The sequence below is a fragment of the Pelophylax lessonae genome (assembly GCF_965119305.1).
Source record: "Pelophylax lessonae genome assembly, chromosome: 5".
NCBI lineage: Eukaryota > Metazoa > Chordata > Amphibia > Anura > Ranidae > Pelophylax > Pelophylax lessonae.
The window spans coordinates 215,612,324-215,638,931 of record NC_138772.1 but is presented as its reverse complement, the minus strand read 5'-3'; the positions used below and the strand labels follow the sequence as shown (position 1 = coordinate 215,638,931).

Genomic DNA, 26,608 nt, shown 5'->3' with positions numbered 1-26,608 from the left:
TCTTAGATGGGGATTGTAGAGAGTAGGGGGTCATTCTGACCCTTTCGTTATGTCACACATTATGTGTATAAATAAATATCTTGCTATGGAGCTCTGTTTTTTTTTTTTTTTTATACCAAAGCAGTTAAGAATTACCTATAAATAATGTAAAAGTGTAGGAGTCTACTTTTAGGCCCCTTTCACACTTGTGCGACTTGTCCTGCGATTTGGCACTGCAAAGTCGCTTGACAAGTCGTACTCCATGGTTTCCAATGAGTATGGTTCATACCTATACGGCCTCAGGTCACAACAACTTCAACGTAGTACCTGCACTACTTTAAGACAATTTTAATGCGTTTTGAGGTCCAAAGACATAGGCATTGCGTCAAGTCCAGTCAAAATCACTGTAAAATCACGCGACTTTTAGGTTGCACAAGTGTGAAAGGGGCCTAACTGTAAACGGTAAAGCAGTAAATAAAACATCATTTAACAATGTGTCCTTTGAAAATTGGTCATGCATCTAGCATTATTACTTTATATCACATGACAGCTTCATCATTCAATTTTGCCTCAAAAGCAGAGTTGGCACAAGATGGTCCTGTCAGTTTTGGTGACATCCTAATTGGGAATTTTGTTCATTAAGCTTTATGTGCAGCCATGCTGTTACTAATAGTCCAAGTGCACAAAATATGCCACCTTTTCTTATTGCAGTAATTGTTACCACATCTTATCTTAAGACAACAAGGCTTGACTTTGTGATAAAGCACATTTTTGTGGTTTTCCTACATGAAAATTCAGATGCCATTCATGCACAGTGTTTATTTTCTCAACGGTTTTGGGATTTTGTTCTGCCGAGAATTGGCCCTGTTTAAAATTATATTCTTCAGTTGTTCCAAACGGTTATGCAACTGGGAAAATGGTTTGTGGCTGTGTTTCGTTATTATGCAGACAGATCACAAAACAGTTGTTGTTTTACCTTAATGTCAAGCAGAACTTTTTCTATTTTATCTCGTATAGAGTTTGAGACAATAACGTAGACTGTTTTGCTTTTGTGGAATGGTGATTTTAAAATAGTTATTGAATTAATTTTTGGAAAGCACAGTGCACAACATGATATTTTAATTGGAAATGTTTCTATTTAAACATATTTTAAAAAGTGTATGTTTATCCAAAACCAGCCAATGAGTTTTGGGTGGGCTTTGATGGATTTCATCACTTGCTTATTTACATTCTCCATATCATTAGTGAGCAGATTTCCCATTAAAGAGAAACTGAACTCTGGAGCTTTGCCCAAAAAAAATCAGGCAGAAGGCAGAGGACTGTCCACCAATATGGTCTGTGGTTTTCCCACTGTGGCTACCTAACCCCGATTACTGACTTACTATGTATTTTTCTGTCTTTGCGTAGATGTGGCCATCTTGGTAGAGGCAGATCTTTGCTTCCTCACGTCACAGCCTCCAGCAAGGAGACCAATGACAGTTCAGCACTGCAATGACTGCAATACTACAGTGATCTCACTTCAAATCTTCAGAGACTAGCAGTCACAGGCGGGGGGCTGTAAATCTCACACTGAAGATAAACAGCTATGGGACTGTAGGCACAGGAATGCTTAGGCACTCTAACATATCAGAAATTGGACTGATATTTTTCAGGAGGAATGCAAAACTAAGGCCGATCATAGATGGTACAAATTTCTTTCCTGCAACCACGAGTTACAGGGAAGAAATGGGCATGATTCCCACATCTACACAGACAGTGCTGATAAGGGAATCCCTGCTGTTGAGACATTGTACTCTCCCAGTGGGGAGGGCAGGGGAAGTTGTTCCTTCCGGGAGAAGACAACGTTTATTGCTTGTGGCTATAGCAGTTGCTAGTGATAATTGCATGTAAAATCCAGCAAGCTGGTTGTACCCAAGTTGATCGATTGATCAACTTGGTACATTCAGCTTGCCCATACATCGGTTCGAATCTCAGCTGGTTTCTACTGAAGCGGCTAAGATTCGGACCATCTATAGCCAGCCTAAAGATTCATTTGTAACGGCTTAGACATAATAAAGAGTTCTAAATGTTTCTTTTAACAAAGCATACCTTTAATTTTTGAATTCAGGTCCACTTTATGGTTCAAGCTCTACATCTTTGTGACATTATTTCCTTCATGGTGTCTAAAGCCAAATTTTTTTAATCTAGTTTTGGATAGTGTTAGAACCCATCTGGGGTTTTTATTGTTGTCTAGGTCCTTGCTTGAGAGATTCACCATTTCTAAATTTTCCAAAGAAGATCCTTTTACATGTGACAGCTAGATTTCTACAAATTTTGAAGCCATGAGACACAAACATTTTTTCACAATTGTTTCCACAACAAAATGGAAGTTTTGGAAAAATTAAAAACAAAATGTAGTGTGAAGCAGTTTTACAAATTGAAAGTCATTCTGTTACACTGGTAATGTGAAATGCACTGTATTCAAAAGTATTATTCTTGAAGTAAAAGTACAGCTTATTCAGTAAATAAACTAAACTTGCTTCTCAAAATTTTATTTTTTTATTGCAATTGGAATAACAGGGACTGTATATGTTAAGAACATTTCAGCTATAAACAAGAAAATGTAACCACCCCCATTTCCCTCATAATAATTTAAAGCCTTCTTACCATAATGCATTTCCACTTATTGACAATGCTGATCCAGAAGCATATATTGCTCTTGCAAGAGCCTGGCCAATTTTCTCCTGATTTTCAGGTGCTATTTTATCTATAAATGAAGGTATTGTGTATTTTTGGTAGGCAGTGATTTGCAACATTTCCTTACTTTAAGATGCTGCTGGTGAAGAAACACTTTGTGATGATCCAGAAGCAGCATAAAGAATGTTTCTGGAACTCTGGAGGGAAAAGCTACTCGCACTTTTATTATGGTCCTTTACATTTCATTCCATAAAGTATTTGTTAGTGTCTTTAGGGCCCCTCTGGTACATGAGGATGGGTTTTGTTATCCTTGTAGCATTTGGAAAAGAACATTTCTTCTCACAATATTTGCACATTGCAGCTTTGCTTTAAACAGAAATCGCACTGTGGAAATGTTTCCAAACTCTCTCTCTCTCCCTCACCATTTTTCTTAGAGGAGTAAAATAAAAAACTATTTACTGACTAGATTATAGGGAAACACTATGTGATGGTGGAGAACATTGATAGGAATAAGTTAGGGATATTCAGATACACTAATTTGTCAGCGTTTTGGCTTTGGGTGGTTGAGGGTGGGGGAACAGCTGTGATTCCCGCACACGCAACCACCCGCAATAGTGTGACCAAAAAAGAAAAAATCACCTAAGGGTGGGACTTTAAATGGCAATGACCAGGATTTGAGTAATATGGGTATCAATGTTTATTACATGAATATGCAAGATTCAAAATTATACAGAGAACATAACATAATGATATACAAAAAGCATTAAAAACATGTGGCCAAGGATATAGGTGACAGAAACTAGAGATGGCTGAGATGTCCTGAAAGAGACCAGACGCGTTTCGGTCGATCACCCACCCGCAATAGTGTGAACCTAACCTAAGACATTTGATTTTTTTACATTTTTTTATTGGGTATGTTTTAAAACAGAAAGTAAAAATCATTGGTCTTTTTCTGTTTATAGTGCAAAACTAAAAAAATGCAGAGGTGATTAAATACCACCAAAAGAAAGCTCTATTTAAGTGAAAAAAAGGACATACATTTTTTTTTTTTTGGGGGTACAGTGTCGCACGACTGCACAATTATCAGTGAAAGTAATGCAGTGCCGTACTGTAAAAATGGCCTGGTCATGAAGGGGGGCAAACCTGGAGAAGTGGTTAATAATACATTTTACATAATACATATCCAAAGTGTCCCCAGCTATTGACGGGCAGTAAAGTAGTAGAGAGTGGCATTACAGCTACACATATTTTTTTTTTTGCACAATCTATTTTTATATTTTATCGGGTTGTAAGCAGACTGTTGTTGTAAGAAGAATATGGTCAGTACCATGTGTAATCATTCTACTGTCAGGAAATTAAAGAAGGGCTTTCTTAGACCTAACTCCTCTAAACATGTATGTGTGCATTGTACAGTAGAAGAGGTGAACACTGACAGTCATTATGACATCTACTAATTCAGGGAAGCTAGAAAAGTATGTTGTTGACCTTTTTATGTAGATCAAAGTTTTAAGGCATTGTAATCTCTTACCTAAATGTGTTACATTTGTAAATAGGTCTGGTATAGGTGGCTCTCTACTCCTAAAAGCTTCCTTAACAGTTTGTTTTTCTTGTGAAGTGCAGCCCAGAAAATATTTGATACCATCACAATGCCCTTATAGGACCCCATAAATATCAAAGAGATAGTCTTCAACCAGGATAACAATCCATGTTTGTAGTAAAGATAGCACTGTTTACACCTGGTATAAAGGATATCTGCTAAACAGCGTGGTGGCGTCTGCAAGAAATTAAACAAAAACCCAAAAATGTGATATTAAAGACATTAGGCCAGCTAGCAACTTGGGACACACTTGTAATAAACAGCTTTAGCCCTGGTTCTCACCTGAGCTTTAATGCTCTCCCATTGTATTCCGTGGTGCTTGTTCACACCTGAGGATCATATTGCTTGCATCTTGTAGCTTTGAGCTAAAAAAAAGTATAAGTCACATGCTTTTGGTTCTTACAGACGTCCATAGGAGTGCCTGAAAACACCTAAAGTGAAGTGTTTTTCGTGATTCTTGGTTTTGTGATTCTTGCATCTCCTCCTAGTAATTAGCTTTCCATTGACTAAAACACAAACTCTCAAACATGTACACACATTACAAACCCCCCAAAAATGCTTGCAGAAGCTCAAGCATGAACCTACCCTTATCAAAAACTAAGTACTTTAGCCTGACTGTAAAAATATAGATAGAAATGATTACAATAGAACTTTATTTGTTATACAACAAACTCTAAAAATAACTGAAACAGTAATTTAAAATCCATGGAAAAAAACTAGAATAATTGAATACATGAAATAGAAAATGGGATGGAAAAGTGCTCACACCCACACTAGGAGTGTTGAATCTGCTTACTGCATGTGCCATAAAGCTCTACACACATAAGTTTGCATCACTGATATAAAGAACTGACATCTCTGGACGCAAGCGGCATCTTCACTGTGACATAATGGTTGACATTATCATTAGTTAGTGTTTTTCACTGTGTTAGTGCTGTGTTCACACTGCTTCAATCCGGTTTTCATCCAATTTTCAGTGCCATTATGTAGTGCTACTTGACACTGGAATCACACCAGAGTAGTACAGAAACTCTTTCTAAAATTATACTGTGCTGAGTTGCATTGATAACAATGTGATTTCCACTGTTATGCGATCCTGTGTGACTCAAGTTGCATTTTATAGTGTGAATGGAGCCTAAGTGGAAAGTACATATTGCATAGCTCCCAACTGTCCCTGATTTCGAGGGACTGTCCCTGATTTGGAAAAAAGTTCCTCTGTCCCTCGTTCATCCTCATTTGTCCCTCATTTTGGTCTGATCTATATAGTTGTATATAAAATGCACTTTTTATCTTTGAAAAAGTGTTTCCCAGTGCTAAACCCTTTATCCAATTTCTTAATTGCTGCATTTGTAAATTTAATAAGCCGGTATAATGGAATTGTGGGGGTAAAAAAAAAAGCATTTGTGGGTTTCACTTATTTTTTTTTGTATAATTCTCCTTTAACTGCTTTACGACCGCCCACCTAAGTTATACTGCGGCAGGCAGCCGCTCCTGGGCAAACTGGCATAGCTATACATCAGTCGCGAGCAGGAGGCTAGGGGGAGGATGCATGCTTGTCAGTGGGGAAGCCAATGCAGTGGGCAGGCGGCTCCATTTGGCGCCTGACACTCGCGATCGTTCCCTGCTGAGAGAGAAGAGCGGTCAGCTGTTGTAAACACAGCTGACCGTTCTTCTCCCTGGAATGATCATAGAGCCCCTGTGATCCTTCTATATAGGATCACATGTCTCTATGGTCATTTCATAAGCCACGCCCCCACAGTTAGAATCACTCCCCTAGGCTCACATTTAACCCCTTGATCACCCACAGGCTTAACCCCTTCCCTGCCAATGGCATTATTACAGTAACAGTGCATATTTTTAGCACTGATTACTGAAGTAATGACACTGGTACCCCCAAAAGTGTCAAAAATGTCAGTTAGGGGTCCAATCTGTCTGCCGCAATGCTGCAGTCCCGCAAAAAATCGCAGATTGCCGCCATTACTTGTAAAAAAAATAAATCTTTCCCGTAGTTAGTAGACACAATAACTTTTGCGCAAGCTAATCAAAATACGCTTATTGCAATTTTTTTACCAAAAATATGTAGCAGAAAACAAATTGGCCTAAAATGTTAAAAAAATGTTGATTTTTTAATTTTTTTGGGGGGAATGTTATATAGCAGAATGTGAAAAATATATATATATTTTTTTTCAAAATTGTTGCTCTTTTTTTTGTTTATAGCGCAAAAAAAAAAAAAAGAAAAATAGCACAGGTGATCAAATACCACCAAAATAAAGCTCTATTTGTAGGAAAAAAAAAAGGACATCAATTTTATTCAGGTACAGCGTCACACGTCCGCGCAATTGTCCGTTAAAGTAACGCAGTGCCGAAGCGCAAAATATGTCCTGGTCATTAAGGGGGCAAATCCTTCCGGTCTTAAAGTGGTTAAGGGGCGTGGCAGAGGGGTGTGTCCTATGCCTACATACTTTTGCTAATCTCATCTCAAAAAGTTGGGAGGCATGATATTGTTGTGTTTGTTACTTACCGTTTGCATTTGTTAACTTTAGAGTATTCTATTTGATATATAAAGCAAGTTACATTTTACGGAAAACTCCAACTGATAGAAATATTGGGGCTGCTATTTCTGGCCTTATTCTGAAAATGCTAGTTGCTTGGCAGTCTCTCATCACAATTATTTCTGATATACTAATACTGAACTAGTATGCATTAAGTCAAGTCAAAGTAAAGTTTACAATATATATGTGCTTTCTGGTTTCAGATCAGTAACTCAGAAGGTATAGATGTCAGCAGCCCGTATATTGTCTCATACCATTAACTGCTTCCTACGTACATACTGTTGTAGATCTAAATTGCAGTTTTTACATTTTTTTTCATTTGTAAGCTTATTATAAAAACATCTAAACGGAGTATTTAACAAGAGTGTACCAAATAAAAGCCTTATATGCACTCAAAAAATGATTGGTCAAAATAGTCAAAGAGTTAGTTAGTTAGTTAGTCAACTTAACTGAGGAATAACTATGCTGTTAAAGCTGAACTCCAGGTATGATCTGTGTACTGTACCAAAAAAGGTACTACTGTAATTGTCAGCTTCCCCAGTGATTCCTCGAGCATGAAACTTGCATACTTACATTTTTGAAGCTAGATCAATGTAAGTATGCAAGTTTCATTGCTCGAGGAATCACTGGGGAAGCTGACAATTACAGTAGTAGTCTGTGCTACTACACGATTAGCATCCAGATCCTATACCAAGCGACTTTCCTTCTGCACGCTGACCACAGGGGGCTGGCACTGCCACTATTTACAGAAAGGCTTGTATTTTGTTTAAAAAAATACAAGGTGTTCTCTGGCTGGATGGTTCTCTGGCTGGATGAGGTCATTGCATCACCACCTCTCCTCTCCTCCCTGTCCTTGTTTTCAAAGAAAAAAATGCAAACATGGAAGATCACTGCTATTACTGTGGTAGCACGGACTACTACCACGATGGTCAGCTTCTCCAGCAGTCCCTCAAAAAAGTACAAGCCAGTCTTTGAAGAGCTGCAGTGGACAGTGTGTAGTGCAGTGGGGAAGCTGCTCGGCATAGATCATTGCTATCACGCGGTAATAATGCTGATAACTACAGAGATTATCAGCTTCCCTCGTGGACCCCCCATGTATGAAATATTCATTTTTACTCTGGTTAAAGCGGGGCCATTGTCAGTATGAAAAAATATCATACCTAGAGTTCAGCTTTAAATTTTGCCCATCTAGTCATTAGTAACCTCAGGTCAGAAAAAATTAACTATATTTTAGAAATTTCACATAAAGATACATATCATTACAGGGACACTAAACTTCGATGTTCCTGTAATGATTTGTATCTGTATTTGAAATTTTTTGGCAGTGTTGGAAGCTCAGGTTGACTGCTGAAAACAGAAAAGGAGGTGAGGAGTAGAGGTGATGGAAATCAGCAGGAGAATTGCAAGGGAAGCAAGGAAGCATATCAAGAGGGTATGGAAGTGAAATACAGCAAGGCAAGAGGGAGAGTATTATGAGAGGCCCGAATTGATATGTAGGTAATTTCTAGGGACATGACATGGGGCAAGGATTGCAGAATTGCAAGGCAAGCGAGGAAGCATATCAAGAGGGTATGGAAGTGAAATACAGCAAGGAATGAAGGAAAGTACTATGAGAGGCCTGAATTGACATGTAGGTCATTTCTAGAGATCTGGGGCAAGGATTGCAGAATTGCAAGGGAAGCAAGGAAGCATATTAAGAGGGTATGGAAGTGAAGTACAGCAAGGCAAGAGGGAGAGTACTATGAGAGGCCCGAATTGACATGGAGGTAATTCCTAGGGACATGGGGCAAGGATTGCAGAATTGCAAGGGAAGCGAGGAAGCATATCAAGAGGGTATGGAAGTGAAGTACAGCAAGGAAAGAAGGAAAGTACTATGAGAGGCCTAAATTGACATGTAGGTCATTTCTAGGGATCTGGGGCAAGGATTGCAGAATTGAATGGGCAGAGGAGTTGACAGGAGGAGTATCACAAAAATGAGCGTATGTTTGCTTCTGTGTAGCAGATTCTGTAATTGAAAAAATCTGGAATTTTATAGTGACAACATCTGCCATTGACCCTGGCACATATTTTGGAATTACATATTAAACAGCCAGTAAAAACAGAAGGAACAAAATAGTACACACACGCACACACACGTTTATTATGCAGCACAGCAGCTCTCCTGCCAGGACATTTCCTTTTAGAATACAATATTTACATCCCACTTACTGCAATGGAAGGTGGTGCTCAGATGGTGCATTGTGAGTGGCTGCTGGCCCTTGGTGATTAATCATTGAGCTTTTAACGCTTTTACTTAGTCTTCCATGATGCATTTTTGAACAGAATCCTGGAAAAAGGAGATCCGCTAGAAGAAAATATAGTATTTTATTTATATGTGTAAAATGACGTGACAATAAATCAGTTTCATCATTTCTGCTGCTTGAGCTTAGCTCATGATTAAGTGCCGGTGACTTGTGTTGTGGACAGTAAAGGGCAGATGGAATTTTTCTGAGGGTGGCATTTTGTCAAGGAATGTTCCCACATTTAAACAAAGTGGGAAGAAGTATGTTTTGGTTATTTGATGTATGTATACATGCTGTATAAATTGTTATATTGTGGGTTCCCCGCCTCTTATCTTCCTCTGTGTTTGCTTTACAACATTCTTTGCTACACATTGGCAACTTAACTCTCACATTTTGTTCCTTAATGACTTTTTAGGCTAATGTTCAGCCATGAAACAGGGAAAGATGATATTGTCGTTCTAGAACGTTATAGTTTATTTATAGCACCACCCATGCAATATTTCTTTTAGTAGGTGGTATTAGTAGGCAGTATATCCATAAGTAGTTACTACTGTAGGTGTTTCCAAAGCAATGGCAAAAACATGATATAGGGATTTACAAATGTCAGAGATTACAGAATACTATGTTTAAAAAACCCAATTATCCCTGTAAAATGTCCCATTTCATTTTATTCTTCTTGCAATTATTCTATATAACATTAAAGAGAGGCTATCCCCTAGCATATTACAAACTTGACAGTATACTCTACATTTGAGGGAGTTAGCCATCAAGATCATCTTGATTCCACAGGCAAATGCTGCTGGCCAGTAACTCTCCTAGTCCAGTAATTAGCTTCCCTACATAGTTTTACACAAGATAGCCCTATTTTGAGCCCATTCAGGGTTCCTATTTTAACTGAAGGTAAATGCCATTTACAGTGTCCCTTTATCCAGTGCAGATTTATTTGTTATCTGCTAATCTGGGTCTGTGTAAGCACAGTCAAAATTCTTAGGCCCTGGGGAAAGGGAGGGGGGCGTTTGGCTTCCAAAATTAATTGGATTTATTCTGCTATGAACTGATTTTTTATTTAAATTACCTTGGACTCTTGGAGGTTTGTTTGCCACTCTCATTGGATTATATATATATATATATATATATATATATATATGGATTCATGGCTCTGGGTCTTTTCCATGTTCCTTATATTATGGAGTGCTGCTGAACTGGAGCCAGTGTGCCCGGTTACAATTTCAGTGACTTTTAGAAAATCTCAATTTAATGCCTGCTTTGTTCTTGTATTTGATCGTTCATATCTGTAAACTGGGTTAGGGCTTGTTTACACCAATTTCAGTGTTCCAAATACATTTTTGAATATGCAGTTACACACATTTATGACACATTTTGAATTGAAGTCTAGTGCATTTTTTTCCCCCATTTTATTTATTTATTTTTTTTGACACTTGAAAAATCCTTATTTTCATTAGGACAGTGTGCATTCTGGTGCAATTCAGTCAGGGCCAGCCCTACAATGGGTCCCATTGGGTCAATGGGACCCAGGCAGTAGCTGGAGAGGGGCAGCAAATTGACTCCCAAGATTATTTTTCCAGCAGTTTTGTGTGTCATCAGTTTGCGGCACGTTGTGGATGGCATTTCCCTATCTCATACTGCCACCCATAGTGCAAACCTATGAGTATGAGGAGATGGGGCATCTCCTCTGGGGAATGTCCCTCATGTGATCATGGTGTGCGCAAAGATGTCAGACATCAGCGCACTCCATGGCTGAGTTTACCTTGGTGGTGGGCGCGGCAGACACAGGAGTGACAGGAGGATTGAGGACAGATAGTGGGTGTCTGGTGGACCGGTCCAGTAGTGAGTTATGGAAGACGATAACAGTATATATATTACTTTCTACATTTTATATTTACATAAAATAATGAATATGGGGGCCTTTTGTTGGGTTTTTATTTATTTTATTTTTTTAAGGGGGGGGGCAGAATTTTATTCTTGGACCCAGGCAGCGCAATGTCTTGGGCCAGTCCTGAGTCCAGTGCAGTTGCACAAGTTTTGATGCTTTCCAGTGGGAACCACGGTCATTGGAATTGATATCAAACACCGTGCATGCAGTTAAAAAATGCACTGGAAGCATCTGTTGTGAACCAGCTCTTAAGGTGACACTTTGGTTTTATTATTATTATTATTATTAAGCTGAACAAAGCAGTCAATGGGTGATCATCCTTTATCATTCTGGCTTCTCTATACTATACTGATGAAAATTTAGATTTGTTAGTTACAGTTGTTTCTCTTTACTTGTCATCATTGCATTGTATGGGCATGTGGAAGTAAATTAGCTTTAAAATTTCAATGAAATTAACGTAATAATGTAGCTTATAGTATAATAAAGCATAATGAATCAAAAATGGGTATAGATACGCTCATCCCAAAGGGCTATATGCTTGATGCACTGGGCTCACAGTAAGTGGGTTAAATGATTCTGAAGGTCAAAGGAAGACACGTACAGCTGTGCTGGTGTGTGAAGAGGGTAAATAATGCTTGGCAGTGTTTCTTTGAAGGACGGTGTGGAGGGCTGATTTAAAAAAAATAAGGCTGGAGTTGGGCTATAAGGCATTTCCAAAATGTTCAACAGTTGCAGTGTTTCCTGAATAGCGTTGCATAGTTTATTAACAGAAAGAAGTGGACCTTCATTAAAAGTTGCTATGGTTTAACTGAACAAGCATATGTATATCTATAGCACATGTGGTAAAGTGTTTACATTAAAAAAAAAACAAAAAAAAACAGTTTTGACATTTTTTTCTGAAAAAAATTGAATAGAATGTCTATTTGGTTAATCTCCAAAAAAAAAACTCCTTAATAGTAAGACTATATATAGCTCAAAATAAGTAGCAATGAAATCCAACAATGAAATAGGAAAAAATAGAGTATCTGCAATTGTTATTTCACTGATGGCCTGTGTATCCACTTCCGGACTGCTCACGTTGCTACTACTGCAGCACAGTGGCAGCCCTGTGTCCAGCGGCGTAGACCTACGTCGTTGGATCCCTGCCTGTCTCGGCGGTGCGCGATTGCCGTCTCTCTTCCCCGATCGTTGGTGAAAGAGTGAGAAAATCCGCCCACTTGTGTAAACAAAGCGGGCAGATCTTCTCTGTGACAGACAGGGACAGATCACAGGATTCAGCATTGCTGAACCTGCGATCTCTGTCTCTGTCACAGAACCCCCTCCCCCCACAAATGTCAGTAAGCAAGAGGCATACATTTAACCCCTTGATCACCAACAATGTTAACCCCTTCCCTGCCAGTGTCATTATTACAGTAACAGTGCATATTTTTAGCACTGATAACTGTAGTAATGTCACTGGTCCCCCCAAAAGTGTCAAAAATGTCAGTTATGGGTCCGATCTGTCCGCCGCAATGTCACAGTCCCGCAAAAAATCGAAGATCGCTGCCATTACTAGTAAAAAAACAAAAAAACTATAAAAATCTTTGCCGTAGTTAGTAACTTTTGCGCAAACCAATCAAAATACCCTCATTGTGATTTTTTTTACCAAAAATATGTAGCAGAAAATAAATTGGCCTAAAATGTTAAAAAATTTTGATTTGTAAATTTCTTTTGGGGAATGTTATATAGCAGAATGTAAAAATAATGTTTTTTTTTCAAAATTGTTGCTCTTTTTTTTACAAAAATGTAAAATCGCACAGGTGATTTAAAAAAAAAAGGATGTAAATTTCATTTGGGTACAGCGTCGCACGACCGCGCAATTGTCCGTTACAGTAACGCAGTGCTGAATCACAAAATATGGCCTGGTAAAGGAAGGGGGTAAAATCTTCCGGTCTTAAAGTGGTTAAAAATACGCTCATTGAGAATTTTTTTGTCAAAGACATGTAGCTAAATACATTTTGGCCTAAATATATGACAGAAATTGAATATATTGGAAAATTTTTAACTGTCAAAGTAGAAAATGTCACTTTTTCGCAAAATTTTTGCTCTTTTTTTATTAATATCACAATAAATAAAAAGCGCAGAGGTGATCAAATACCACCAAAAGAAAGCTCTGTTTGTGAGGAAAAAAGGACATAAATCGTTTGGATACAGCATTGCATGGCCACGCAATTGGCAGTGCCAAGTTGAAAAAAGTGGCCTGGTCATTAACCTTCCTAGCGGTATTCCCGAGTGAGACTCGGGGTTAGATTTTAGTGCCAAAAGCGGTAACCCCGAGTCACACTCGGGGTAGCGCTAAGAAGATCGCTGGATGCTGGAGGAGGTTTTACTTACCTTTTCTCCGGGATCCAGCGAAGACTGCGGGCGGTGTGCGGCGGCGGAGCTCTCTCCCGATCGTCTGCGAGCCCCGGCTTCCGTCTCCGGCGACGTGACGTCCGCCGGGGGGTGGAACCGGCGGCAAATTCAAATGTAAAATGCACCAAACACACTGACACCGTTCAAAATAAAATAAAATCACATTACATTGCCCCCCAGTGCCCTTTCCTGCAGTTTTACTGTACTTTTTATGTAAATATATGTATATATATATATATATACATATATATACAGTATATATATATATATACATATATATACAGTATATATATATATATATGTATATATATATATACACATAATTCTTGTGAATGAGCAGCCCAAACCAACTGTATACATTATATATATATATATATATATAATATATATATATAATATATGTATACATACATACATATATATATATATATATATATATATATATATATATATATATATATATATATATATATATCATATATATAATAAATGTATACAGTTGGTTTGGACTGCTCATTCACAAGAATTACATGCAAAATAATGGTACCGCTTTCAGCACCTAAAATCCAAAAGAATCATACCGCCAGGGAGGTTAAGCAGCCAAATCCTCCAGTGCTAAAGTGGCTAATTAACAATAAAAGATCTTTACAGATGTAATTTTGTAAATGCTTTCCACTTACAGAGCTGTCTGTAAAAATAGTATTACCCAAGTTCTGTTTCCTTTTGAAGAAAGGTATTTTAATAAAGTTACAATAATTACAAAAGTTACCCTATCACAACAAGAGTGCAGTACAGTTGTGTTAGATCATCTTATTATTAACCAGTCAGGAAACACATACTTGTTGAAACCTGGGAAAAAAACAGTAGCTAGGTGGAGGAGTTAAGTTTTTTGAGCAAATATCTTTCTGTTAACTGTTGACAGGGAAACATCTGCCTACCCACAGGAGTGCCAGTACGTGTCTTTGTTTCTCGTGCTTCTCATCTGACTCTCTGAAATAAGGTTTACTTCTTCCTTTTTTTCTTCTGCTTGAGGAAATGATTACCAAGTTGCACAGTAATGACCAAACATTGCTTTTTGTCATCCGTTGGTTATCCCCAAGGATTCTGATCCTAAAGTATTCTACAGGGAATCAGATCCTGGGCAGGATTAGGCCATTTATGACCACACTCTGGTTGGTTATTTAGTCTAAGGTGTTATATAAGCTTCTAGGTATGCCGTATGTATAAGGAAAGTCATCTATTACTATTTCTGGGCATTTAAATCTGAATTAAACAATCTCTCTGTGTGTTTTTCTTGGTTTTATCATGGGGCAGCAAATATGCTTTTTTAATATGTTCCAATATTTTGAAGAATGTAAATGATCATATTACAACATACCCAGATGTTTAATCTTACTGAATGTTTTGCATAGAAAATACAGTAAGAATGCATTAGCAAAAAGAGTTGAGACCTGTACAGTCTCATCTGAGATCTACAGAAATCGACTTCCGTCTAACAGAACTACTGGAAATTTTTAATTCGATCAGCCAATCAGTTGCAGCACTGATCAGTGAATTCTGACAGTGGAGGAGTCCCGCTGTCAGAAAACTATAGCACAGCAGGGAATATTCCTCCATCCGCCTCAATATGCGTGTATACCAAACATTAGACCTCTGAAAAGTGTTTTTGCACCAAATGTACTTCTGTCCTTAGCAGCTTAGAAAAATGTTTCTTTTTAGAGAGTAACCTATATGTAAGACGTTGAAATACTTATCATTTTTAGTTGTTGCCCATTTGTCTTTGTGTCTAAATAGTAGAACATTTTCTTTAGTTCTCTGAGATGACCGGGCTACGGTACACAGGAAATAAATGGCATGTTTTAGGGGTATTTGATTTTTATCCTGCAATTAATGGCAATTCAGTTGCTAACAGCTTACTTATAAAATTACATTTCATGAAGTGGTTTATAGTTGGCTCTCCATGTAACCCTAAATCGTGACTGACAATTAACTTTGAAGCTTAGCCAGATGTGGATCATACACTAGCAATTTAAACCAGTTTTTCATCTAAAAAAAACACTGCTTTTGATAAAAAAAAAATCTGAGAGAGGTTTTGTAAGAATAGAGTGTTACAGCGTGGGTATAATTTTCCCTAAGTAGATAATGTACAATCTGTCCCAAGCCACTGTTGTAAGTAATCCTTGAGTACTGGTTCAGAAAACATTGCTGTAAATGTCAATATGTTAACCAGACTGTGTATAACAGTGTCAGGATTAAATATTTTTGTTAGTATTAAATTAGCTTTTTCTATTTTATTTTCTATTGCAGCGCAGAGTAAAAGATGTAATTTCACCTATTGTGTTTGAAGCATCATACAGCCTTGGAGAGCACGTCATTGGGAAAGAGGAGAGAGACTTGCCTGCTCTTAAGCCTATACTCCGATGGAAAAAGGGACAGAAAATTGCCCAAAGAAATCAGGTAAGGACAGATATATTGTAAGACATATTAGCTATCAGAACGGTTTGGGTTATTAGAGCTTTGTAGAATAAATTTTGTTTATAATTCCTCAGTTATTGTCAGGCACTTACTTGTGGGGTTCATCTACCCAGGCAGCTAGGGTCTGTTCACATAGCAATCCAAGGTAATTCGGCAAGGTACTCCCAGAGATTATCTCAATTCTGTTGGTGACCTGAGTATCTTCCATCATCCTCACTCTTCTGCTTTCATCCAAATGAAGATCCATACAATTACATATGTAGCACTTGCTATTTGTTACCTAACTATTTGCAGAACTTTTGAGTGTGACTTGTGCTAATCTGATCGGAAAGCTATATAATTTATGTAGTAGTTGCTGAGTGCTCAGACAACAGTTAGTGAATGGTAGTTACCTGCATGTGTATGTGTCACTCTAGCAATACAATAGTACAGGTAGACTACCCGACTACCTGCAGTTAATGCTTGACTAATGGATGTGTGTTTGTTTCAAAATACTTTATTGGGTTTTTAATCCAGCATGGTTTTGAGAATGAACAGGTATGTGACAACAATATGGGTAGAAAGAGTCAAAATTATATAATGACATAAACAAATGTAAGCAAAGATAATGGAAGTGTGCTTGATAGTCAAATGTGTGCGTTAGCCAATGGCCAGCTGAAGAATGAGTTGTCCTTTACTTGTTAATGCATTTTAGTAATCTGTCACATGCACTTTGAACTGTACATTCTATTACAAGCAACTGTAATCACTTGATCAAAACAGCATTCAGAATTGTGCATGTTGGTTACTGGTGTTACGAGGTGCAGACAATAGGAGAGGCAACTATTTATATTCTTTTTCTGCAATTAACTCTTTTATTGGAACTTCCAAATTAGAAACCTATTTTAATTTAACCACTTACCGCATAGTAACGTACCGATACGTCGGTACACTTTGCGGGGTTATACCGGGATGATGCCTCTAGTTAGAGGCATCATCCCGGTACCGTGGTTTGAAGCCGACGGTCGGCTTTCCGTCGGTAACGACCGATGCGGCTCGGGAGCCGCTCGATCGTTACCCGGGGGGGGCGGGAGGGGACGTCCCCCCCCTCCCGCCGCCTTCCGTGGATTTGCTCTGGGCTCCCGTCCCACCGGGAGCCCCGAGCACCCAGCCGACACGTCCACCGGCTGGATGGAGTCTCAATGAATGCCGGAAATGGCATCGATCGGGTCTCTGATGACGTAACCTGGAGGCGGCGTCTATGACGTCACTTCCGGGGTTACTCTGCTGCAAAAGGCGGCAGTTTTGAAAAACGGCTGTATGCAAAAATGCCGTTTTCGGTATTTTGCATACAGGGAAGTGTAGTGGAGGGGTCTAGGCGTCTTTTAGACCCTCGATCCCTCCATAAAGTGTACCTGTCACTACATATTGGTGTCACAAGGGATGTTTACATTGCTTGTGACAGCAATAAAAGAGATCAGATTTAAAAAAAAAAAAAAAACTGTAATAAAGTTTAAAAAAATAAAAAATAAATAGGAAAAAAAAAAATTAGCCGCCCCCAACACCGTTAGCTCGCGCACAAAAAAAAACATATACGCAAGTCGAGCCGCGAATGAAATCGCTGTTCAAACCCCACATGTGAGGTATCGCCGCGATCGCCAGAGCGTGGGCAATAATTTAAAAAAAAGAGCTACACTCTACCTCTAAACTGGTAACCGTTAAATAAATTTAAACCGTTGCAGATTGAGATCTCTATTGACCGTAGTTTGTCGCCATCCCACGGGGGGCGCAATTTTAAACCATAACATGTTGGGTATCTATTTACTCGGCGTGACATCATCTTTCACAATATACAAAAAAAATGGGCTAACTTTACTGTTTAGTATTTTTTAAATGCAGTGAAATGTGATTTTTCAATTTTTTTCCAAAAAAATGGCGTTTTAAAGACCGCTGCGCAAATACCGCGTGACAAAAAATTTTGCAATGACCGACATTTTATTCTCCAGAGTCTTTGCTAAAAAAATATATATAATGTTTGGGGGTTCTAAGTAGTTTTCTAGGAAAAAATACTGGTTTTAACTTGTAAACAAAAAGTGTCCGAAATAGGGCTGGGGCTTAAGTGGTTAAAGCTGAACTTTGGGCATATAGTAAAACATAATTTGATTCAGTTATGCATTTGTTTAAAAAATGCTAACATGTGTTGTATATACATCTAGCAGAAGTTCGCTGAACGCGTTGCTGTATTATTGCCCAAATCATCAGGCTGCAATCAGGAAGGTGACACCAATGCATTTCCTAATGCTAACAGTGGAAAGTGGTATATTAAACACCAACCTGTCTGGACAGAACCACAAACCCTTTTGTGGATAAGACAGTTCATTTGTGTATTTATCTGTTTGCCTGGAGTTCATTTTTAAATTATGCTTGATGTTAATATTTTATGTTTAGACATACTACCATCAAAAAGATTAATAATACTTAGTTATATTTATTAGCTGAATGCATTTAGTTTTGAGATATCAAACTGTTGCTTCAAGAAGAGTAATCACTTCTAGCACAATTTCTGAAGGGGTCATCTACTGCATATTAGAACTGGGTCATTCTTTACTGATTTACAACTGCTGGAGACAGGAGCAAGCAATCACTCATATCTGGAGCTTGGAAGCAAACATGAATAAATGACTGTGAACATATTTAATTTATTTGCTGTGTATGGTGAAAGTAAAGTATTAAGTGGAATTAGGTTGTCTTAACTAATGGTGTCCATTGGTTTAAAACAGTACGTGCAATCGACCTACTGGCCAAGGGTCATCAAGCTTAAGGATAGGGTGCATTCATTTGTTTGTGTAATAGAAATCATTTAAAAGGGCTTAGTACTTTATGAGATATAGAAAGATTGTTTTTCAAAGAAATACATTTCATGAAACCTAGAATTTACATAGAACTAAATATAATTTTCCAGGCAAAAACAGGCTGGGTTCACACTGCGGCTGCAGCTCACAGCAGGGGTCTGGTGTGTTCCTGTTCTCCATTTCAGGTGTGAATCAGGTCCGAATTTTTGGGTGAATTCACACCTGAAACAGACCAGAAGATGCCCAGGACCCTTTTCCAGTGAAGACCGCGGCCACTCTGGAGCTTTGTGAACTGGTTCCATTAAGAGCCGGTCGCAATCTCCTGTCATGATAAACCTGCATCCAATTCACATCAGTGTGAACCCAGCCTTAGTTGGATATATATAGTAATTATCCAAAAACTTTGTGCTTAGAGATTAAAGTGTAACTGTTTCTTCTGACTTTTTTTTCATATTTTTTTTGGAAGTTCACAGGAAGATTCTTTGTAATAACTTTTCAACCAGTACATAATACAGTATGTCTGCATGCATATCCCAACCTCCCACTTAATTTCTGATGTACAGTAAGGGAGAAAAAGTATTTGATCCCCTGCTGATTTTGTACCCTTGCCCACTCACATAGAAATGATCTGTCTATAATTTTAATGGTATTTTAACAGTGAGAACACATTTTATTGTTGCATTTTATTGAGTGAAATAAGGATTCGATACCCTATCAATCAGCAAGATTTCTGGCTCTCAGGTGTCTTCTATACATGTAATGAGCTGCGATTAGGAGCACTCTCTTAAATGGAGTGCATCTAATCTCAGCTTGTTACCTGTATAAAAGATACCTGTCCACAGAAGCAATCAATCAATCAGATTCCAATCTCTCCATCATGGCCAAGACCAAAGAGCTATCCAAGGATGTCAGGGACAAGATTGTAGGCCTACACAAAGCCGGAATGGGCTACAAGACCATCGCCAAGCAGCTTGGTGTGAGGGTGACAACAGTTGGTGCGATTATTCGCAAATGGAAGAAACTGAAAATAACTGTCAATATCCCTCGGTCTGGGGCTCTATGCAAGATCTCACCTCGTAGCGTTTAAATGATCATGGGAACAGTGAGGAATCAGCCCAGAACTCTACAAGACTATCTTGTCAATGATTTCAAGGCAGCTAGGACCATAGTCACCAAGAACAATTGGAAACACACTACACAGTGAAGGACTGAAATCCTGCAGTGCCCGCTAGGTCCCCATGCTCAAGAAAGCACATATGCAGGCCCATCTGAAGTTTGCTAATGATCATCTGAATGATTCAGAGGGGAACTGAATGAAAGTGTTGGTCAGATGAGACCAAAATCAAGCTCTTTGGCATCAACTCAACTCGCCACGTTTGGAGGAGGAGGAATGCTGCCCAAGAACACCATCACCACTGTCAAACATGGAGGTGGAAACATTATGCTTTGGGGGTGTTTTTCTGCTAAGGGGACAGGAGAACTTCACCGCATCAAAGGGATGATGGACTGGGCCATGTACCATCAAATCTTGGGTGAGAACCTCCTTTCTTCAGCCAGGACATTTAAAATGGGTCGTGGATGGGTATTCCAGCATGACAATGACCCAAAACACACGGCCAAGGCAACAAAGGAGTGGTTCAAGAAGAAGCACATTAAGGTCCTGGAGTGGCCTAGCCAATCTCCAGATCTAAATCCCATAGAAAATATGTGAAGGTAGCTAACGGTTCAAGTTACCAAACGTCAGCCTCGAAACCATAATGACTTGGAGAGGATCTGCAAAGAGGAATGGGACAAAATTCCTCCTGAGATGTGTGCAAACCTGGTGGCCAAGTACAAGAAACGTCTGTGTGATTGCCAGCAAGGGTTTTGCCACCAAGTACTATGTCATGTTTTGCGTAGGGGTCAAATATTTATTTCACTCAATAAAATGCAAATCAACTAATAACTTTTTTGAAATGCGTTTTTCTGAATTTTTTTGTTGTTATTGTGTCTCTCACTGGTAAAATAAACCTACCATTAAAATTATAGACTGATCATTTGTCAACTTTTTTACTCTCCCGCTATCCCACAAATTAGTTATGATGCACTGTCTGAATCGGTCATTTGAAAACAAGAAGCTCCCAAGTGATGACAAAGCTTCCAAATTGAAACCAAGGGGTAATTACTCAATGAATAGACTACACAGCAATGGCTAATATATATATATATATATATATATATATATATATATATATATATATATATATATATATATATTTCATTGAAAGGAAAGGGATTATGTTTTCATATGAAAGTTTAAAAGGTTTTCTGTTTTGGTACTGCACCATTGTGAACTATCAAAGTTAATTTTATTCTTTGGCATAAAATAAGCCCCCCAGTAGCTCTGAAAAATAAAATTAAAAGCTCAGGCTGCTACATTCACCTCCTCTCTGGCGATACCTCCTTACCTGCTGACCATCCAGTGCTGCTCCTTTTTAAGTGGTTAAATTATGTCCAGCATTATTACGTCTATTTCCTGTGATTTCCAAGGCATCATGGCTGTGCCCTAGACTCACAGGAGAATGCTGTAGACAGCAGTGTCAGGTTATTACTCTACTCTCTGCATAATTTAGTATCCACACACAGCTGCAAGAAGAAAAGGCTAAAGAGGACCTGTGACATCACTGGACCAGACCAAAGACACCTGGGAAAAAAATGTATATAAATATTTTTTATTGCGAATTCCAAATTCCGTGTTCCAAATTTCAAATTCTGTGTTCTAAAGTCCAAATTCCAAGTTCCACACTCCGTGTTCCAAGTTCCGAATTTCAAATTCCAAGTTGCTTGTTCCAAATTTTGTTTTCCGAACTCAAAATTCAGTGTTTTCGTGTTCCAAATTCTGTGTTCCATTTTCTGAGTTCTGTGTTCTGAATTCCAAATTACGTGTTTCAAATTGCAAATGTGGTCTTTCGAATTCCAAATTGAAATTCCGTGTCTGAATTCCAAATCATGTGTTCCGTGTTCCCAATTCCAAATAACGTGTTCCAAATTCCGAAATCCAAATTCAGTGTTGCGAATTACAAATTCTATGTTTTGAATTCCAAATTCTGTCTTCTGAATTCCAAATAATGTGCTCCGAGTTTACAAATCCCAAATAATGTGTTCCAAATTCTGAAATCCAAATTCAAAACTCCGTGTTCCAAGTTCCAAATGCCATGTTCAGAATTCTAAACTCAGTGTTCCAAGTTCCAAATTCCGTGTTCCGAATACCAAATTCTGTGTTCCGAGTTCTGAATTCCAAATTCTGTGTTCCGAGTTCCAAATTCCATTTTCTGAGTTCCAAATTCCATGTTTCAAGTTCCAAAATCTGTGTTCCAAGTTCCAAATTCAGTGTTCCATTTTTTGAATTCCAAATTTCGTGTTCCAAATTTAGCGTTCCAAGTTCCAAATTCCGTGTTCTGATTTTCCAAATTCTGTTCCAGAATTCCAATTCCGTGTTCTAAATTCCAAATTCTGTGTTCCCAATTCCGTGTTCTGAATTCCAACTCCCGTGCTCCATTTTCCGAATTCCAAATTTTATGTTTCATGTTCCGAATTCCAAATCCTATATTCCAAGTTCCGTGTTCCGAATTCTGTGTTTCGAATTCCGAGTTCCATGTTCTGAATTCAAAATTCAGTGTTGCGAATTCCAAATTCCATGTTTTGAATTCCAAATTCTGTCTTTTGAATTCCAAATAATGTGCTCCGAGTTTATCAATCCCAAATAATGTGTTCCAAATTCTGAAATCCAAATTCTGTGTTCCGAGTTCCAAATTCAAAACTCCGTGTTCCAAGTTCCAAATGCCGTGTTCCGAGTTTCGAATTCCAAATTTAAATTACATGTTTCGAATTCCAAATAATGTGTTCCGAGTTCCCAATTCCAAGTAACGTGTTCTAAATTCCAAAATCCAAACTTCATGTTCCGTGTTCCATATTCTAAATTCCGTGTTCTGAATTCCAAATTCCGTGTTCCAAATTCCAAATTCTGTGTTCCGAGTTCCGAAATACAGATTCCATGTTCTGAGTTTCAAATTCCGTGTTCTGAGTTCCAAATTTCGTGTTCCGAGTTCCAAATTCCATGTTTCGAGTTCCAAATTCCGTGTTCTGAATACCAAATTCTGCATTCCGAGTTCCAGTTCCAAATTCCAAATTCTATGTTCAAAAATTCTAATTCTGTGTTCTGAATATCGAATTCCAAATTCCGTGTTCCAAATTCCATGTTCCGAATTCCAAGTTCCGTGTTCCGAATTCCATGTTCCGAATTCTGTGTTCCGAATATCAATTAAAAATTCTGCGTTCTAAATTCCAAGTTCCGTGTTCCACATTCCAAATTCTGTTTTCTGAATTCCAGATTCTGTGTTCCGTTTCAGATTCCATGTTCCAAATGCCAGATTCTGTGTTCCAAATTCTAAACTTGGTGTTCCGAGTTCCAAATTCCGTGTTCCAAATTCCGTATTCCGAAGTCCAAATTCCATGTTCCGTGTTCCAAATTCCGTGTTCCAAAATCCAAATTTCATGTTCCGAATTCCAAGTTCCATGTTTCGAATTCTGTGTTCAGAATTCCATATTGCTTGTTCCGAATTCCAAATAATGTGTACCGAGTTCTCATTACAAATTCCGTGCTCTGAATTCCAAGTTCCGTGTTCCACGTTCCAAATTCTGTGTTCCAAATTCCAAATTCTGTGTTTCGAGTTCCAAATGCCAGATTCCGTGTTCCAAATTCTAAACTTGCTTTTCCAAATCCTGTGTTCCGAAGTCCAAATTCCGTGTTCCGAAGTCCAAATTCCATGTTCCGAAGTCCAAATTATATGTTCCGAATTCCGTGTTCCCAATTCCATATTTCGTGTTCTGAGTTCCAATTCCAAATTCCGTGTTCTAAATTCCAAGTTCCGTGTTCCACATTCCAAACTCTGTGTTCCGAATACCAAATTCAATGTTGTGAATCACAAATTCTGCGTTCCGAGTTCCAAATTCCACATTCCGTGTTCCAAATTCCAGATTCCTTGTTCCGAATTCTGAACTCTGTGTTCCGAAGTCCAAATTCAGTTTTTTCAGAATAAAAAAAATTCTGTGTTCCGAATTCAAACTTCCATGTTCCAAAGTCCAACTTCCGTGTTCCTGAAGTCCAACTTCTGTGTTCCCAAGACCAACTTCTGTGTTCCGAAGTCCAACTTCCGTGTTCCGGAGTCCAACTTCCGTGTTCCGGAGTCCAAATTCTGTGTTCTGAAGTCCAAATTCCGTGTTACAAATGAAAAATTTTATGTTCCGAAATCCAAATTCCATGTTTTGAGTTTCAATAACAAATTCCGTGTTCTAAATTCCAAGTTCCGTGTTCCACATTCCAAATTCTGTGTTTCAAATTCCAAATTCTTTGTTCCGAGTTCAAAATTCCAGATTCCGTGTTCCAAATGCCAGATTCCGTGTTGCGAATTCTAATCTCGTTGTTCTGAGTTCCAAATTCTATGTTCCAATTTCCGTGTTTCGAAGTCCAAATTCCATGTTCCGAATTTCAAGTTCTATGTTACAAATTCCGTGCTCCCAATTCCATATGTTGTGTTCCGAGTTTCGAATTCCAAATTTAAATTCCAGGTTTCGAATTCCAAATAATGTGTTCCGAGTTCCCAATTCCAAGTAACGTGTTCTAAATTCCAAAAACCTACATTTCATGTTCCGTGTTCCATATTCTAAACTCCCTGTTCCGAATTCCAAATTCTATTTTCCGAGTTTCAAATTCCGTGTTCTGAGTTCCAAATTCCGTGTTCCAAATTCCGCGTTTCGAGGTCCAAATTCCGTTTTCCGAATACCAAATTCCGCATTCCAAGTTCCAGTTCCAAATTCCTAATTATGTGTTCAAAAATTCTAATTCCGTGTTCTGAATATCGAATTCTAAATTCCGTGTTCCAAATTCCATGTTCCGAATTCCAAGTTCTGTGTTCCGAATTCCATGTTCCGAATTCCGTGTTCCGAATTCTAAATAACGTGTTCTGAGTATCAATTACAAATTCCGTATTCTAAATTCCGTGTTCCAAATTCCTTATTCCAAAGTCCAAATTCCATGTTCCGTGTTCCAAATTCCGTGTTCCGAAGTCCAAATTTCATGTTCTGAATTCCAAGTTCCATGTTGCGAATTCTGTGTTCCGAATTCCATATTGCATGTTCCGAATTCCAAATAATGTGTTCCGAGTTCCAATTACAAATTCCGTTTTCTGAATTCCAAGTTCTGTGTTCCGAATTCCAAATTCTGTGTTTCGAGTTCCAAATGCCAGATTCCGTGTTCCAAATTCTAAACCTGCTGTTACAAATTCCGTGTTTCCGAAGTCCAAATTCCATGTTACGAATTCCGTGTTCCCAATTACATATTTCGTATTCCGGGTTCCGAATCCTAAATTCTATGTTCTGAGTTCCAAATTCAAAATTCTGTGTTCCAAGTTCTAAATGCCGTGTTCAGAATTCTAAACTTGGTGTTCCAAGTTCCAAATGCCATGTTCAGAATTCTAAACTCGATGTTCCAAGTTCCAAATTCCATGTTCTGAATACCAAATTTCATGTTCCGAGTTCCAATTATAAATTCCGTGTTCTAAATTCCAAGTTCCATGTTCCACATTCCAAACTCTGTGTTCCGAATACCAAATTCAATATTTTGAATCACAAATTCTGTGTTCCGAGTTCCAAATTCCACATTCCATGTTGCAAAGTCCAACTTCCATGTTCCAAAGTCCAACTTCTGTGTTCCGAAGTCCAACTTCCGTGTTCTGAAGTCCAAATTCTGTGTTCTGAAGTCCAAATTCCGTGTTACAAATGAAAAATGTTATGTTCCGAAATCCAAATTCCGTGTTCTGAATTCCAAGTTTCGTGTTCCACATTCCAAATTCTGTGTTTCAAATTCCAAATTCTGTGTTCCGAGTTCCAAATTTCAGATTCCATGTTCCAAATGCCAGATTCCGTGTTGTGAATTCTAATCTCGGTGTTCTGAGTTCCAAATTCCATGTTCCAATTTCCGTGTTCCGAAATCCAAATTCCATGTTCCGAATTTCAAGTTCCATGTTACAAATTCCGTGCTCCCAATTCCATATTCCGTGTTCTGAGTTTCGAATTCCAAACTTAAATTCCATGTTTCGAATTCCAAATAATGTGTTCCGAGTTCCCAATTCCAAGTAACGTGTTCTAAATTCCAAAATCCAAATTTCATGTTCCGTGTTCCATATTCTAAATTCCGTGTTTTCCGAATTCCAAATTCCGTGTTCCAAATTCCAAATTCTGTGTTCCGGATTCCGAATTCCAAATTCCATGTTCTCTAGTTTCAAATTCCGTGTTCCGAGTTCCAAATTCCGTGTTTCGAGTTCCAAATTCTGTATTCTGCATACCAAATTCTGCATTCCGAGGTCCAGTTCCAAATTCCTAAATCTGTGTTCAAAAATTCTAATTCCGTGTTCTGAATATTGAATTCCAAATTCCGTGTTCCAAATTCCATGTTCCGAATTCCAAGTTCCGTGTTCCGAATTCCATGTTCCGAACTCCGTGTTCCGAATTCCAAATAACGTGTTCTGAGTATCAATTACAAATTCCGTGTTCTAAATTCCAAGTTCCGTATTCCACATTCCAAATTCTGTTTTCCGAATTCCAAATTCTGTGTTCCGTTCCAAATTCCAGATTCTGTGTTCCAAATTCTAAACTTGGTGTTCCGAGTTCCAAATTCCGTGTTCCAAATTCCATATTCCGAAGCCAAATTCCATGTTCCGTGTTCCAAGTTCCATGTTACGAATTCCAAGTTCCCAATTCCATATTTCGTGTTCCGAGTTTCGAATTTGTGTTCCAAGTTCCCAATTCCAAGCAATGTTTTCTAAATGTCAAAATCCAAATTTTCATATTTTGTGTTCCATATTCTAAATTCCGTGTTCCAAATTCCAAAT

At 38.3% G+C, this 26,608-nt stretch overlaps 1 protein-coding gene across 1 annotated transcript in view; it reads left to right on the top strand.

The window, feature by feature from the left end:
• ITGA9 (integrin subunit alpha 9) overlaps positions 1 to 26,608 on the top strand; it is a 578,355-nt gene that overhangs the window by 328,409 nt on the left and 223,338 nt on the right. Inside the window, exon 16 of the mRNA XM_082257332.1 lies at positions 15,682 to 15,831. Coding sequence (XP_082113458.1) covers positions 15,682 to 15,831 — 150 coding nt within the window. The remainder of the gene's footprint in view (positions 1 to 15,681; positions 15,832 to 26,608) is intronic.